Here is an 18,601-nt window from a genome sequence, read left to right as displayed (position 1 = left end):
CCCATGTCTCTATGTGTATCCCATCAATTCATCATGGCCCTGTTGTGACAGTTGTGCACCTGGCCTGGATATTTGGTAACATGAGGTAATACGTTCTTCTAATGCTAAGACCAACATGACTTAGGCTTCCTGTCATTTAAGACTCAAGGGAGGTCTCCATCTAGGAAGAGAGACCCATAGTCCTGCCAAGGGAGCAGAGGCATGTGACGGGGCACAGGTGGTGAGGAGATGGCACTGGGTTTATGGGTTGGAGCAGGGTGTGCATACCAGCTCTGCAGCTGACTAGCTGTCATTTAACTTCTCTGGTTCTTTGTTTATTCATCTGTGTAATGGAGGTGAAGATACTATCCACCTCACAGGGTTTCTCTGAGGATTAAATGAAGTAATCCATGTAAGGTGCATAGGGTGGCTGCTCACACACAGGAAATGCCATAGTTCATTCCATCCAGGTAATGTCTAAGGTGGGGAAAGAGTTAAGTACTGGGCCATATTTCATTCTAAAGGCAGTGGAGAGCTGTGTTAGTTTCCTGGTGTTGCCATGATAAGTTACTTATTACAAAATTTGGTGGCTTAAAATAATAAAATTTTAGTTCAGCGGATCAGAAGGCTGAAATCAAGATCTTAAGCACATTTTCTGTTGCTGTTTCAGAGTACCATAGACTAGGAAAGTTATAATAAATGGAGGTTTATTTTGGTGTCCGGTTCAGGTCTAGGGTTAAGAGGCTGCCTCTGGTAATGGCTTTCATAATAGCAGCCTTAAAGCAGAGGAGGGAACCACATGGTGAAAGGCAGGAAGACTTAGCCAATGGGCTTCTGTAGCAGACCTACTCTTGAGATAGCTCATTAATCTATTCCATCCAGGAAGAAAGAGGCCTAATCACCTTTTTGTGACTTACTGCATGGTCCCACCTCTCGGTAGCTAGTAATAGGGGTTAATTTTCAGAAGGAGTATCAGACCATAGCATATTCAAGCCATATTCAAACCTTATTCAAACCATAGCATCAGGGTGGGTTCTTTCTGAGGACTCAGGGAGAAACTGTCCTTGGCTTCTGCTGGCTCCAGGTGTCCCTGTGCATGCACTGCTCCTGCTCTGCCTGGTCCTCACGTGGTGTTCTCCATGTGTGTTCTCACTTCCATCTCTTGGCTTTTCTGTGTCCTTTCTCAATTAGGACATCAGTCATTACTGAATGAGACCCATCCTCATATAGCATGATTCATCCTGAGTTAACTTGAGTGCATCTGCAAGGACCCTATTTCCAAAGAAGGTCACCTTCTGAGGTTTGAATGGACATGGATTCTGGGGGAACAGGATTCAACTCAGTATGGAAGTCACAGAGATGAACAGAAGAGATTTTGGTTTGAGAAGGACTGCTTAGGTTTCAATATGGAGAATAAGTGGCAGGGGATTCAGGAGTAATCCAGGTCAGGAGTGGAGCAGGGAGGAGGATTAGATAGATGGGGAACCATGAAAGCTGACCAGTAAGCGGAACCAAATGCTCCTGAGCATAACTGGACATCAGGAAGGATGGAGGGGGTGGTGATGCGCTTCCCTAAGGCAGGAAGTACTGGGAGACAAAACATCTGGGGAAGGAGTGGTCAATGCTTGTTGGGTAAATGAGAATCAAATGCTGATCTCACCCTATACCGGGTTTCTTTTTGCCTAGAGAGCAGAGTTCTCAGCTTCTGTCTCAATCTTGTAGATTCCAACCGCTAATTGAGAGTAGTTTCCATATTTTTAAAATATCAACACAAGTTTTTGGATTTACATAAATAATGTACAGCAGGGCACTGCACTTCGACAGCTGCCCACGTTACTGATTCAGGAGCTTCTGCTGCTGAGAGGCCTTCAGCACGTTCCACGCTCTTAGCTTGCTGGTCTTTTCCAGGCCACCCCCTCCCCCGCCCCCATCTGCTTCATCAGTTATGTCCATCTTTACCAAAGCGAAGTAATGCGTTTCCAAATCTTTTTTTGTCTGTTGTACTGCTATAAACAAATTTAGTCGGGTATGATGTAAATAACAACATAGGAATGTGAAAAAAAAAGAGAGCTTTTGTTTCTGAGAAAAATAAGCCGAATGCTATGGAAAAACAAAAACATTGGTCTAAAAACACTGCTTTCAAATGAGGTGGGGGGCAAGACATTTGTAAAAGATTAAAAAAAAATTTCTAGGGTGGTTTTGCACTAAAATTACTCTGAAAATGACTTTAAATTATTTCTTCCTTTTAATGGCCAATCCACTTGGGGCATGGCTTATGTCAAATAAAGGATGTAGGATTCCGCTCAATGAACTCTTACTTAAATCCACCTAAAATACACTAAGATGCCTGGGTCATTTTAAAAATGCACATTTTATTTTCCCCTGTTCTGTCTTACTACCAATTTAAAGTGCACCTTCAGCTGTATCGAGGCCACCGAGCAGCCATCGCTCAACATTTTCTAGCTGGGTTGAATTAGGCTTCCAATTCCATTTTTTTTTAGTCAAAATACTCGGCACAGATTTGTGAGATAAAAAGCCCCCATGTGACTCCTTGGCTGCTCCTCAGCTTTTCTAGCTAGATCAAAGGTGTGGAGGGCTGTGAGGGTGATTGATTTCTCCTTTCCCCATGGTCTCTGGAAATGTTAACTGTATGCAAATGAGCACAGGGTGATGGCCTCTGTTTGAATCAGGGGAAGTATTTAAAATTAGCACTGCTCATGGATGCCAAATCGGAATAAGCACACAAATTACAAGAAGGAAAACTGCAGTTACTAGGATCAGAGTGTCTCTGCTGTGACACTCAGGAGGAAGCCAGGGGTCCAGGACTCCAGGATGAGCTGTGACCTACCCCCATCTACTGAGTCCCTCATATGCCAGCCAAGGAGTCAGGTGCTTACTATGTATGGCTTGATTTCCTCCCAGTAACTTTGATATGTAGAGACTATCGTCTTTGACAGATGAAGAATCAAAGGTTTGGACAGTTCAGATGATGTACCTAAGGTCGACCAGATGTGGAATTAGAACTAGGAATGAAATCCAAGTTTGTTCTTCAAGCTCTCACTCCTTTCACCATCCCAGAAAATGCAAACAATGTGCTGGAAAGATAGCAAAGAACTAGGCAGCCAGATGGCATGTAAGAGTTGGTGTTCCTCCCACATGGAGTCAACCCAGGCCTCTGGGTAAGGTCGGTGGTTACAGGAAAATCAAAGACCATTAACACTGGAAGTCTGTTCACTGTTCAGCACTTTCCTGGCAAAAAGAGAGAACCATGGTGCCCACCCATGCACAAGGCAGAATGCAAAACCCCCTGTTAAATATTAAGTAAAAGCTTCTAAGTGCCAAGGCAAATATATATAACTTAGGACTGGAAACATTAGGAAAGACTTCCTAAAGAAGGGACATCTGAGCACCAGATTGGTGAGATTTTCACAATAGCCCTAACATTTGTAGAGCTTTTTACAGTTGAAATAACACTTTTTTAGGCATTATGCCGTCTCTCAAAACACTCCTAAGGTCAGGTCAGGAATTATCATTTCTGGTTGAGAGATGAAGAAACACACACCAAGTAATTCAACAAGTTGCTCAGAGTCACACCAGCAAGATATAAATAGAAATGAGACAAACATGTAGGCCAGTACTATTCAGTAGAAATACAATGTGAGCCACATATAGAATTAAAATATTCATTGTATTCCCATTTACACATTAGGAAGAGTTGAAATTTATTTAAAATGCATATTCTACTTAACACATATCCTCCAAATATCATCTCAACAAATGATCAACAGCTGTAAGTTAGCAAAAAGTTTTCAGTGAGACTATTTTGCATCTCCTCACTTCTTTGTTGTGTGTATTTTATACTCACAGCACATTGTACTTGAGGCCGGGCACATTACAAGTGCTCAACGTTCACACAGGATTAGTGACTACCATATTGGCCAAAGCAGAGGTTTTCTGACTTGTCTTTCTACTCTGCTAAACTACCTCATAAATATAGACCAAAAAAGGAAATAGGGCATGTCATGTAAAGAGAGGAATAGGACAATGTCATTTATGGCCCAGGCAGGACCCATTTAGTACCTCAAAAAGGACAATGAAAGAAAGTTTAAAGAAGACTTAAGAAAACTAATAATGGATGGTAAAATATCCCAAAGACAGAAGAGTGAGCAACCATATAGGCCCTTGGGACCTAGAAAACCCTACAGTAAGTAAGCAAGGGCTGCCTGATAGGAGCTGGCCTTTGCTAGAGAAGTGCAGTCACAGCCAATCTGCAACCCAGCCGTGTGGGAGATGTGGAGATAAGTGCATTGGCCTCTCTGCCCTCACCCTCTAGTCTCTTTCCAGTGCCTCCCCTTGTCTAAATCCAACTGGAAGCTAGAGGATATTGAGCTTGCAATCCATAAAGGTCAGCCTCCTGGGGTGGAGGGAACAGTAGAGACAGATGGAGACTGAATATGGAGGGCAAACAGGGACTGGCCAGCAGTCACAGGTGCAGAAGTGCTGGGAACATTAGCTGGACCTGGTGGAGTGCTGGAGTACAGGAGGGAAGTGGCATGGGACACGATGGATAAGCTGGGCTTGAGTCGGGCTGGTTGGGCTGTAATGGGAGGTAAATGTGATAGGTTTGCACACTTGTGCAGTAGCAATCCTGGGGTATTAGTGTGGATCTTGCATAATCCACAGGGGACCCTAAGAAGATGCTCCTGACACAAGTAATGTTCTCTGCTGGTGTTTCGAGGTGTGAAGGTATTTTACATACCTTCCCTCTTCAATGCCCAGTAGATAGATAGGGAAGTAGACAGGGCTCAGGGCAAAGGTTGGGGAATTGGAAAGTGAGGGAACACAGACTTCTTTTTCCTTCTTTCTGCATGTGCCACAGCTTCTCAGCCAGAGGCAGAGAGCGTGGAGGCCAGTGTGGGGCTCCCTGTGTCAGTGGGCTTCCTGAGGGGTGAACAGGAGCCATAATTTTACTGCAGGAAAGGCCCAGAAATGAACGTGTGATAACCCCACACCTGACTCCTACTCACTGGAGAAAGAGGACCAATGGATGACTACTGTATCATCTCAAAATAAGATGGAGAAGGACGAGAATAGGCCAGAGACAGCCATGGTTTTGTCTTTATGCCCCATGCATTTCGAGGTAGCTCAATATGTTTGTAAAGTATCCAATTTCATAGACCATAAGGAAAATGGGAGTAAGGAAAATCATTTTGTGTGTGTGTGTGTGTGTGTGTGTGTGTGTGTGTACAAAAGATGTGGCTACCGCACCCAGTGAAATTCTAGTTTCTTTGTTGAGAAGAATTTTGAGGTGAAGTGCATCCAGGTAGCCAGGCCAGTTTACCTGGGTGAGAAATGGCTTAGAAAAAACTACTGGAAAGTAAGAAAGCCATTTTAGCCACACACTACTAGGAAAGGAAATGTGGAACATATTTGGTGAAGACGGCATTAACAGAAACCAGCACCACAGTTGATGTGGATGGATATGCCACAGAGGAAAATTATTTTGGGGGGGATGAGAATATTATGAACTGGCTGAGCTCGTGAGGCTGGTGGCTTCTGCTGGTGAAGCTGCAGCAGGATGTTGGCAGTGGGCCTCTGGAGCTTGGAAGAAACACGGTGCTGGAGATATTGATATGGGAACTATCCAGCAGTAGAGAAGTTATGATAAATCACCAGAAAAGAGCCAAAAAAAAAAGAGTTCAAAGAAAGGCCCTCGAAGAATGCCTACATTCAAGGGTTAAGAGGAAGACAAGGGATACATGAAGAAATCATAAATCTGAAAGACAGGAAGAAAGACCAAGAGCTCCCTATGGAAATTAAGGCAAAAGAGTACTTCAAGAGATGGGGGCATAAGAACTGGTCAGCAGGACCAAGTGCTGGAGAGATCAAGCTTGAGTGGAGGCTGCTGGTGGGTCATTGGATCAGGGATACTGTTATGGTTTAACACGTCCTCCAACACTTCATGCGTTGGAAACTGAATACCCAAAGTCTATAGTATTTGGAAGTGGGGCTTTGGAAGGCAACTGTGATTGGAAAAGGCCATGAGCATGGGCTATGATGATGGCATTAGTGGCTTTATAAGAATAAGAAGAGAGAGATGAAAGGGCATGCTTGCTGTGTCTCACTTTGTGATGCCTTCCAGTGTGTTATGATGCAGCAAGAAGGCTCTCACCAGATGCTGGCACCGTGATATTGGATTTCCCAGCCACCATAGTACTAAGTGAAACAGACCTCTACTCTTTATCAAGTTATCCAGCTGCGCTATTCAGTTAGAGTGGACGACAATGCCAGGCACCTGCTATTCCTCTATGAGAGCGGTTCACCCAACAGTCAGGAAAGAGCCCCCAGCAGCCATGCTCCTGTATCCAATGTTGCCTCTCTCCACAACTCTTGTGGGGGCCACTCAGTCAAAGCCTGGGCAATTGCATTTCAATTGCTGTATTTTCAGATTGGATTGAAGAGCATATCTTTCATTCTGGCCATTTCTCTAGATGGGAGTAGAAGGGGTAAATTTTCAAGAGTTTGTATCACAACCATTTTCTACCATGTAGCCTTAATAGCAGAGTTATTAAGAGGGAGTTAATCTGGAGACAAGGGGGAGATCAGAGCAGATCCAGAGGGAGAATAAAAGATGAACAAAGTGTTCCTTGGATTGTGATGACTCTTGAATTCCTGGATCTTTCCCAAGCCCTGTATTATTTCTCTAAATATTTTTTTTTCCAAAATTCTCTGGTAACTCAGCCAATACAGGATACATTCTTTCTTTTTTCCTACATGAGCAGGACATGGTTATTGATACCTGTAAACCAATAAAACCTAATATATCTGTTTTGAGGATCCCAGATTAAAGAGATGTACTGTTTAATATGGATCCAATGATAATATATGGTTATTTATGTTTAAGATTAAATGAATAAAAATAAAAATTTAAAGTGTCACACTGGCGTAACAGCTTAGTGGCCATTAGCCATCAGGGATATTAAGTCATTTCTGTTATCATAAGAAATTCTATTGGACAGTGAGGTCCATAGAGCATTCTATAGTTGGGGAGGATGAAGACTGGAATAACTTATTATGTTTTTCCCCCATAAAATATCTGAAAGGAATGAAAATGAAACTAGGAAGAGAAATGAAACTATGAAAGAAATTGAGCACAGAGATGTAGATTCTTGTAGGATGTTAAAGAGGATGTCCCTATGGTGAAATTCAATTTTAGATTTTTTCTTGATTTCTCAAGAAGAGAGTATTTCCCAAGTCTATAAATTCACAATATGTTTGCGTCAAAGAATGTTTGGGAAATACAATTAGTAGTGGTCATTATCTACCTGTTGCCTCTGTTCTGCTTCCCAGTTTGTTTTCCCCTTCTACAACCACAGCTTTTGTGAAGAATACAAATTAAACGTTTATCCTATCTCAAAAAATTTATAGGATAGGATCGAAATAAAGGCAGGGCATAGTAAAATATAAAAAGAGACTAATATCATCAAGAAATTCACAAATGAAACTCTCATGAAGGTCACAGCTGGAAGGATAATCGAGGGTCTTTGTGGAGGAGATGACATTTAAGCAGAGCTTTGAAGAACGGATAAGGTTGAGGGATGAAAGGAAGATCATACCAGGTAGAGAGAAAAGCCTAAGCCAAGGAGTAGGTGCAGTAAGTTGAGAAGAATGTGGAGAAAACAGTGAATTTTCTAGCAAAAACCAAAGAATAATGGCTATGAAATATATTAGTAACAGGTCAGGCTGAACAGGACGAATGGTCCATGCCTGGGATGTAAGAGAAGGAGAAGAGCAGAAAAGTGGGTGGCAGGAGCTGAAGAGGTTTTGGGAGAATAATGCAAAGACCATTTGGTTGGAGCAAAAGAACAGACATAACTGAGGTTCTGCCCATTTTATGTCAGTCTTGATGCTCCTCCATGGATGAATGAATGAGTGAGTGACAAAGCTCTGCCTCACTAGTTAAGAGTATCCATGTTTAAAAGTGAATGAATAAGTCACCAACTCCTAGTGCTGTGCTCCCTGGCTGCCCTGAGGTGAGCAGTTTCCTCTGCCTCACCTTGGGACCAGAATGATGGAGCTGGCCAAGTACAGACTGACCCTCTGAAACGCCAGCCAGTCAATGGGAGATTTGTAAAAGAAATATGTGAAAAATGTGGCAGTACTGCTATGGTTAACAAAATCAGAAGAAACAAAGAACTTTAAAAAGCACTAATCCTAATACAAGCTGTTAATCAGGTAAGATTTGCCAAAACATTAGCTTTGCTGCTTACTCTATGAAATGTACACAGTTAATGATATTATTTCTGCAGTAGACCTAATGCCTTCATTTTTACATTGGATTTAAAAAATTTCTACATTTCAATAAGATATTCCAAAAAGTGATCATATTCTGGGTTAATCAAATAATCAGTGTCATTTTAAGTAAAGGTAAGTTTTTGAAACACCAATTTTTAATGATTGCTTTGTCTTCGTTTAAAATAAAACTGAAATTTTAATTTTCTTTTAACAGATACAAATAATTAAATAAAAACACACCTAGATGCTATAAGACACCAATATGAATCAAAACAACCAACTAAGAGCACAGTAGGATGCAGAATTTTCTCAATTTAATGTCCAAACCACTAGCTCACACCAATATTGCCTAAAAAAGATATTTAAGTTAAATTGAATTGCTTTAATACAGCTAAAACATCTGCTGCATTTAAAAATAATCTTTCTGCTGCTGTAACATATGGTATCATCTGAAACTTTATTCCCGTGCCCCTAGAGCTTCTGAGATACCTCGAAATGCCATGATTACCATAAGGAGGTTTTTGCAATTCTCAAAGCTGAAAGAAAAACAATTAATTCATTTTAATATTTAAAATAAATATAGGCCATTTGGATCATTTGGGAGGAGAAATGGGATTACAAAAAATCACAGTAATTAGAATCTAATTCCCCAAAGAGAAATGTTCCAAGATGTAGCTTCCAGATGGAAAATTCCCCCAGCAGGTCTGTTGAAGATGTGTGCTCAGCTTGTGCTGGTGTCTCCTGAATTGGATCAGAATGCTCCCAACCCCAAGTTTTCAGTGGGGACACAATGGACCCAGGTCTCTTTACTCTTCCATAGAAGAGTTATTTCAACATGTGTATAGGTAAAAGGGAAGTCAGCAGCCACCATTTGAGTTCAGTATAACTCAGTTAAATAAATATTAATCAGCTCTTATTTTCCAGCCACTGTGCTAGATAAATACAGAGAGTCAGATACATTAGATAGAGTAGCAGCTTTTAACTAGTCTTTAGAGGTAATGTAGCGAGAGAAATGTCGATTAGTAAATGCCACCAAGTATGACGCATCCTGTAGTAGAGTTAACTTTCCTGGCATGGTGGGGGCAGGAGAAAAGCCCTGCGGCTCGCTCTACCTGGGGATCAGAACGAGCTTGGGGAGGAAGCAATGCTGGAGCTGCAGAGCAGAAATACCTGAGGAGAGAGGCGGACTCTCCAGGCTGAAAGAACCACGTGGACAGGCTAATGAGGCAGCATTTCAGGGAGCTCATGGTCACTGGTGCAGTGTAATAGGAGAGGGAGTGGGGAAGACCAGGAGAGGGGACAGGGCCTAGATCCTGGAAGGTTTATTGCACCACATACAAGTTTAGCTCAATATTGGTGTGAACTAGTGGCTCAGACAATGGGTTGAATTAAGAAAGTTAGGCTTGAACACAGTGACAAGAGGGCTTTCTTGCAGTGATGAGCAACAATGTCATCCTCACAGCACTTGCTCTGCATTGGGCTAAGAGATGTTTGTTCTTACCCCACACCAAAACCATGGGAGGAAGGTATAATCGCCATGCTTATCTTGTGTCCACAAAAATCAAGGTCTCCAGAAGGAGAAGTTTGCCTAAGGTCCCACAGCCAGGAAGCACCAAAGTGGTTTGCACACAAATCTTTCAGATACTGAATGGTTTTCTCTTAACAGGTTCCCTGAACTGGCACTGAACCAGTCAGGATTGTGAGATGGAGAACAGATTAAGGGAGAGAAGCTGGAGATCGAGAGAACAGATAGGAGTTGATTAGTGTGCTTATGAGAGTTGCAGTTGGTGATAAAATAGAAGGAAGGAGTGGAGAAGGGGGAAGGAAGAAGAGGAAGAGGAGGAGGAAAAGGAGAAGGAATAGAGGGAAAGGAGAAAGAAGGAAGAAAAGGAAAAGGATCAGGAGGAAGAAGAGGAGGAGGAGGAGGAAGAGAAGGAAGAGAAGGAAGAGACAAGATGAAGGAAGTTGTTCTTGCCTTCTGGAAAAAAAGGACCAATAGATGCCCAACTTCTTGCAGTTGAGTAAGTTCAACATGTCAGCATTTAGAACCATTCGATAGTTTCTCCCTGTTGGTGTGCGGATGACTACAGATAGGAAGTGAGATACTATAAAGTTGAGGATCAGCTTCAAGGTCCTTAGTTTAAACTTTAAAACTTTTTAAAACTCTTTTAAACTTCTTAGTTTAAAAGAGACAGAGACAGCAAAACGTTTTCATATTTGCCTGGTTCTCTGACCTCAAGAATGATGCGGGTAAGTTCCCAGATTTCCAAGGAAAAATCCTGTTTCCCAGGACCTCAGGCATCTTGTTATGTGATGGGAACCATCAAGCAAGAGGAAACATGGTTCTTGGTCCACTTACCCTCTAGCTCCTGCCTGCAGATTTTTATTTGGAAAAACAACTAGTAGCCATCATTAAATATTGATGATCCCAGTCATTTATAATCACATATTCCAGGCACAGCTGGATGGCATATGTCAAGGAATGAGACACTGAGGATTCTTCAAAGGGATCACAGTGTGCCTTATCAAATAGGTATATAAAGATTGAGATATTGTAGCATGCAGTAATGGAGATCTATAATAGATTTTCATTACTTTGGTGTACAGAGTACTTTGACTAATGCCTGGTTCATAGCTGAGACTCAATAAATATGTATTTTTCATTGAATGGAAAGTAGTAGTGTTCCATTGGAAAAGTGCAGATTTTCTGGAGGCTATCTGAGAAACCCACTGACCAGCATTGCTGTCCTTTAGCAAATCATATGTCTTGTCATCAGCATCTTTGCTAATGTCTTTCTTCCTTCTCATCCAATAATTAAGATCACACTCATCTTCCAGGCTCAATTCAGAGTTAAAAGAGAATCTTATTCATTTCTATGTCTACAGCATGGGTAAAAGGCTAGATAGATGAAAAAGTGAATGAATGATCATGGGGTATTCATAATCCCCCCCTAAAAAAAACTTTTCTTTTTTCTTCAAGTTATTTGTGTGTGTGTGTGTGTGTGTGTGTGTGTTTTGCCGGTACAGGGTATTCTGCACTTAACTATTCATCTAAATCTCATTAGCATGTCAGTTTAGATACTGTTTCTTCTGAGTAGCTCTCTATAATCATGCAGTTTAGGTTTGAGTCATACACTATTGCCAGCGGTGTCTGTGGATTTGTCCGTATCCTTTCATATCTGATGCTCTATGCCAGGAACTGATTGTTAGTCCCCATCATGTTCTCAACACCCAGCACAGTTACCCATGCACAGCAGACCTTAAATAAATAAACAAATTCAATATTGAACCAGTCGTTTAAGTATTTCCTTTGTATCCTGCCAAGAGATAAATCCAGTGCTTGAAAAATCTCAAAAACTCTCAATCATTTCTGTGCGGTATGGCCTGCTCATAGTATGAGCTATATTGATAAGCACAAAAATTGCCACTAGAATTCTTTGGGATACTTATCTAAGAATAAAGCATTTACAGTCATTTAGGCCTTTACAGCATCTTTTTTGAAGGATATAGAATTTTTAAGGTATAACATTATAATTAGCTCTGACAAGAGTTAAATAAGGTGAATTTGTCAATGGCGCTTGATATTGATGAGTTTGATTATTGTAACCTAAGGAGAACACCATTCCGATTTACCTCCATATAAATAATTCCAGGTTATTTCAACCAAGACAAGACAATTTATAATATTTTCTCAAATGAGCCCACTTGGGCCTGAGCTATGTTGGCTGAATTGTATACATAATTATGCATAATAATGCTAATAGAAACTCTTCTCTGAGTTGTAAGGGCATTGCACACAATATTTCTAGCTGTTAAGGAGACTTTTCGGGCAGGTTATTATTATCTTCTTGCTATGGGTAGAGAAACAAAGACTCACAGCTTGCTCAAGCTCACTAAAATAGTAACTAAGCAAAGATTTCAATTTCAGGGCAGTCTCACTTGAAATGCTGTGTTTTCTCTGCTAGACTACACTGTCCATTTACAACCAAGAAAGTTCTCAGGGATAATGGAAACCTGTAGCAGAGATCAAATGTCAATGGAAAGTAACTTTAGCAGAGAATGACACAGAGCTGGCTATCTTGGATACAGGGGAAGGAGGGGTGGTCAATACGCCAGAAATAACTGATCATAGTTCTGATCCTGTGACTGTAAGAAACCTATAGAAGACTTTACTTTTAATCCTCAGAACCAAGAACCTTCCACCAAAAAGGAAAGTCTTTTCTTGTATTTTATCCATGAAAACAATAAGGCTGACTTATAATTTTGTGTGGCTATATACATGTTATGTCATTTAAAGCAAACATAATGCTAAAGAGAAAGATACTTTCCATTTTCAAATGAAGAACTTAGGGCTGAGGACTATGTGACTTAGGTGGCCCAACTGGGAATTAAAATGAGCCATGACACAAACTCTAGTGGCCTTTACAGGTGAATTGTCTCTTCTTCTCACCTCTATATTATTATTTTCTTTCTCCTTCTACTAACTTAAAAAAAAGAAAAAAAAAAAAACAACTACTAGGGAGGAGAGTGGAACACCATTCCACCATGTTAGATTACTAGATCACAGTGCTTCTGAGACACCTAACTTGAAGCATGAGAAAGAAAGCCAAGTCTTATGGATAGGATAAGGCAATAATTTTCAATGTCTCCATATTTAATAAACACAGCATTCAAAAGGCGTATCAGACAGCGCACTCACAAAGCAGCTCTTGTTGTGATGGGACATCAAGAAGAGCTGAGTAAATTATTAATACCACAGCATTTTCTGCATTGGCACAAGTCCCATGGAAAGAGTGACGTACCAGTTTGGTAACTGCTCTGTTTTGCACAGGAACATAATACACCATCCTGGAGATACTCTCATTTTATTGTACAAAGTGTTTTCTTCCTTGAAATTATTTTTCTAAATAGTTCCAAGAGCTACTCAGAGAAACTACTCTGTAACTACTAATGAGGCTCCATAATTAATTGCTTTAGTCATTAACTTAGAAATTCCCTGTTCCGAATCTCAAGAAGTCACTGTAGGATTTGCAAGTTCAGGAGTCTCCGCTGTTGATAACATATGTCAGAGATAACATATGTTGGTGGGAGGTGAGTTTTGTCAAGTTGCACCCAAGCTGTCTGCCTCATCCATTGCCACACAGACCTGGACTCACTTAACTTCAAAGACACATGCTTTCCTGATGATTCAATCCAATTAATCATAAAGAAAATGTTGAGCCTTTTACAGTTCCTTTGTTTGCAATTTCTCAAACCATCATTGTATGAAGTTTAAAATAAGTGTGCTACAGCATACATAACTTCAAGAAAAAGAACCAAGTACGGTAGAACTAATACATCTATTATGCATAGAATTCTCAAGAGCCTATAAACTTAGCTGACTATTGTTGATTCTAAAACCAGTTTCTAATGGATTCCTGTTATTCCTTTTTAATAGTTATTTTCAGAAACAATGGTAACACATGTATTTTGTACATATAAATAGCTTTTGGAGGAGCAAGTCTTTAGTCTTAACTAATTTTATTTTGAAGGAATATATCATTTGAGACCAAAGCTGCTTTTTGTCTCTATAGCATCCACTCAGCTAAGATATAAAAGAGCCTTCTTTATTTCAACGGTTTTAAACAGGATTTCATTCTTTCCACCCTCCACCCCCACCCCATCCAACCTGCTTTGCCTGCTACTTCCCTTATTCTGGGATTGGTATCCGGTCCATAAACTCTGTTTTGTGCACTGTCTCTTCTGAAATACTGGAAGAAGTATTAGGGATTAGACATGCATAACATTTTTCTAAGAGTTTACTATCTAATTTAAATTCCTATGCAGTGGAGATTTTTTATCTGAAATGACAATTTATAGTTTTAAGAAAGGAAGTTGAAGATGAGAATGTAGACGATATTGATTTTAACCTGAGTCATAAACACAGATGTTAGTTAAAGGTGTCAGAATATCTTGTGACTACAGTTACTTTCTTTCTTTTGGGGACCAATTAATTGAGTATAGAGAATAAGCTCAACCTACTTTGACCTCTAAGTCTCCTGTAACTATTTTAGACTCTTGAAGTTCATGACATAAACTTTGAAAGAGCAATGGCAATTTAGGATTTGTTTGGGAGGAAGGAAAACAGTCCGTGTAACTGGTGAGGTGATAACAGGGTCTTTCCAGTTGGTACCTGTCTTTGGTTCTCTGTCTCCAGGCGCAGCCTGGCCTCCACACACCTCCGGGTCTCCAGGAAAGCTTGGCGCTGGGCCCGGTCTGACAGGTAACTAATGAAGATCCCAGCCGTGTTCATACACATGAACAGCACTGCCTGGGCCGCAACCTAAAACAGAATTTCAAACACAGTGAGGTCAGGTGGTTGAACGAGCTGTTTGTAGCCAAAGAGGAAAATAAGTAAGTAAAAATTTCAAAAGTAAATCAATTGAAATGTTCACTAGGGTATTCATAAAACCTTGCCCTTCATTCAGACCTGCAGTCAATGTTACCCTTCAGAGAGGTCTTTCTTAACCAAGTCACAGTCTCTTCCTCCCCAGTTTAAAACCTGAACCTAGACTGGAAACGTGAGTTAAGAAAGATGGGGGAGGTCTCTTTGGCTTTTTCTGTTTTCCTCCCTGTCCCTCTGCCGCAGTCCGGCTGCAGCAAAATAACCAGGGGGGTGACGAACAACTTGTGTAGATTGATTGTGTAGCAGGAGTGGGAGCCGTTTATTGTAGGACAGGAACGGTATTTATACATTCCACACAGCTTATCTAATTAACATAAACTAGATACAGCAGTCAACCAATGAGGAATCTCCACACTTAATGGCTCACTGGCGTGACTTCACAAACCACTCCCTCTGGCATTTTGCCAGGCGCCATCCAGACTTGTTTACAGACTCTAACATTTCTCTGGCAAAATGCCAGGCACCATCCTGACTTGTTTACAGACCCTAACATCCCTCAGCTTTCTTCTTCAGGAGCTGACGTTTTTGGTCTGTATTAGGCTGGGAATCCTGGGGGAAAAGGGGAAGAGGATATGGAGCAGAAAAATCATTCATAACAACTTACAGTTTTTTTTTTAAATTAGTGTCTTTTGGATGTACATGATGGTGAGAATCACAAAAGAACAGTGGAGGGAAGGGAACAGGGGTGGGAGGAAGGGAAGGCAAGGGGAAATATTGAGGACTGAAATAGAAAAAAATAACATTTCATGCTTTTATATGATTATGTCACAGTATATTGTATTGTCATGTACAACTAAAAAGAACCAATAAAAAATAAAATAAAAAGTAGGGTGGCTTCAATCAAACCATGTTATATGCGTGTATGGAAATATCACAACGAAAATCATTAATTTGCACCACTGATGTGTTCTAATAATTGAATAAACATTTATATATACATATAGATATATATAAGACATTCATGGAGTGGCCTACTGTACCATGACTCTAGTGCACTCGGGTCCTCCTTGGTGGAACTCAAGTCTTATTTCTAACTCAAGAAAAGATCTCACATTTTCTGCTTCTTTGAATCTCCTTTCCCATTATCTTATTACTCGGCATCAAAATCTCCTTTCCACACTCTCAAATTAGACTTCTTGAATTCACATTAGACTCCTTTTGTATAGCTTTCTTGGGAAGAAAAGTGGGAATATTCTGGAAGGGTGTTGATGTATGGAAGAAAGGATGGACATAGTGCGAATTTCCTTATTTTTATGGCCTTAACCCAAGGGTAGGTGGCAGTTCATACAGAGTGGGGTGGACGAAATGCCAAGAGGAAGTCCAGGAGCTCCAGAGAAGCAAAAAAGTACAGCTGCTGAAAAGTGAGCCCCAAATCCTACAGAGAACCCGTGCAAGGGAGCCTCCAATTCTTGTATAAACTGTTCCCTGAGCCTCACATGAACAGGGTAGACAGCAAACAACTGAGTTAAGGATAAAATAACCCAAATAAAATGAACTGAATTGAAGCCCAAAAGACAAAGTCCATAGGAATGTAAGGTTATCCAGAGTCTGAACCATACAGCATTTGAAATGTCCTGAACACAATACCAAATTATGGGACATCAGACTAAATATTAAAATGTGACTCTTTCTTAAGGTTGTTCAGTCACATATGTACATAAAGTAATGATGTCTATTTCATTCTACTATCTTTCTAACCCCCATATCCCCTACTTCACTCCCCTTTATCTAAAGTAATTCTATTCTTCCCTAGGACCCCCTGCCCTTATTGTGAATTAACATCTGCATATCAGAGGAAACATTTGGCTTTTGATTTTTTGGGGGTTGGCTTATTTCACTTAGCATGATATTCTCCATCTCCATCCATTTACCAGCAAATGCCATAATTTCATTCTTCTCTAAAGCTGAGTAATATTCTATCTCATCTATCTATCTATCTATCTATCTATCTATCTATCTATCTATATCACATTTTCTTTATTCGTCTGTTGAAGGGCACATAGGTTGGTTCCATAGCTTAGCTATTGTGAATTGAGATGCTAAAACATTGATGTGGCTGCATCACTGTAATATGCTGATTTTAAGTCTTTTGTGTATAAACCAAGGAGTGGGATAGTTGGGTCAAATGGTGGTTCCATTCCAAGTTTTCTGAGAAATCTCCATATTGCTTTCCAGAGTGGTTGCACCAAGACATTCTCAAATTATACTAAAATAAAAAGTTTAAAAGTCAAAACAAAACAAAGTTTGTTATTTTGTATAAATACCAGATTAAAGAAAAAAGTATTACTAGAGATAAATAGGCTCACTACATGATGATAAAAAGTTTAATTCACCAGGTAGATAAAAATTCTAAATTTAAACATATTTAACTACAGAGCCTCAAAAGTACAAACTTTACCAAAATAGTGGTCTATTTGAACACAATTTTGAGCAGTTAATATGTTAGGCAGATAGAAAAAATCTTCAAAGAAATAATTTCAATAGTTCCCACAACAATCTTGAAATGAAATATAGTGTCTAACAATTAGTACAAACTTTTAGGCAGTACTGTAAATTGCAAAATATATATATATTTTTTTACATCAGAGCCTGAAGCTAACCTCAGCACATTTCAAAGAACTAGTATTTTGTAAACTTGGCCAGTAATCACAGTGTAACCAACTTAAAAAGCAAGATAAAAAGATAACTAGAGAAATTCCATATGCTTAGAAATTAAAAGAAATTTAAATACCTCATGGATTTAAAAATTTATTATAATGAAAAATTTGTGTAGCCAAAGAATGTTGAAAATACCACAGAACAAAACTCAGTAAGTAGTCCACATAGAGGAATTTATAGTTCTAAATGCTTCATTTTTTAAAAAAGCTTGAAAACAAATGTGTTACCATTCAACTGAAGGATTTAGCCAAACCCAATTAAACACAGAACAGAATAAATTCAAAGTATATGTAGAAGGAAAAAAAATAATATAAGAACAGTAAGCCATGAATTAAAAATCAAATGACAGTAAGGAAGAGGATCAGCAAAGTTAATAGTTTACTCTTTGAAGACTAATAAAACAGAAATAATTCTTACAAGCTTAATAAAGAGAGAAGATACAAGTAAACAATATTAAGAATAAAAAATTGACAGAGATATTGCAGAAATCAGTAGATAATAAAATATACTATGAACTTTAATGCTAATAAGATCTTTAAATGAAATTGAGATATTTCTAAAAATACATCTTTACCAAAATTAACTCAAGAAGAAAGGAGAAATTTCAAATAAGTGTAATCATAATTAAAATTCTTTATATGAAGAAAGTAACAAGCCTCAATGGCTTCATCGGAGTACTCTACAAACAACTGTGGAATGAAAAACAACTGTGGAAAAAGAGAGCAGTTCAGTCTATAAGACTTGTATAACCTTAGTACCCAAACTTATGTAGCTGATCTAAAAAGATAGATAACAGGTGAATCTCACTCAAGAATATAAAGGGGGATTCTTACACAGAATAAAGCCAATTGAAGCCATCAATGTATAGAAAAGCTAATTCAACTTGACTATGCTGTATTTTTCTAGGAATTGGAGCATATTAAAATATTAAAACATTATCAAATCAACTATTATAAATTGCATATTTACAGCTTTAAATAAAACCATGATCATTCCATTAATGTGGGGGAAAGCATTAATAAAATAAATCCATAAAACTGAATAGAATATTAAGAAAAATCCCAAAGGGCTAACATTCGCTATCACTGTACGTGCACAGAATCACTCAGTAAGGTACTGGATAATTCTTGGAATAGAGGCTAAAGTCTTAGTTTCTAATCACTAGCTTTTGTATTTTGTGTAAGTGCATGCACTGCCTGATAAAATACATAGATTTTAAATAGA

The 18,601-nt window shown here is 39.4% G+C and overlaps 1 protein-coding gene across 3 annotated transcripts in view; it reads right to left on the bottom strand.

Moving 5' to 3' along the window:
• Adcy8 (adenylate cyclase 8) overlaps window positions 1-18,601 on the bottom strand; it is a 212,775-nt gene that overhangs the window by 155,598 nt on the left and 38,576 nt on the right. For all 3 annotated transcript variants that reach the window (XM_026407468.2, XM_026407475.2, XM_026407480.2), the window contains exon 2: window positions 14,447-14,596. In XM_026407468.2, the coding sequence (XP_026263253.2) occupies window positions 14,447-14,596 (150 nt within the window). The remainder of the gene's footprint in view (window positions 1-14,446; window positions 14,597-18,601) is intronic.

Source organism: Urocitellus parryii, chromosome 7, assembly GCF_045843805.1.
Source record: "Urocitellus parryii isolate mUroPar1 chromosome 7, mUroPar1.hap1, whole genome shotgun sequence".
In the NCBI taxonomy this organism is placed as follows: domain Eukaryota; kingdom Metazoa; phylum Chordata; class Mammalia; order Rodentia; family Sciuridae; genus Urocitellus; species Urocitellus parryii.
This window is presented reverse-complemented; position numbering and strand designations above follow the sequence as displayed.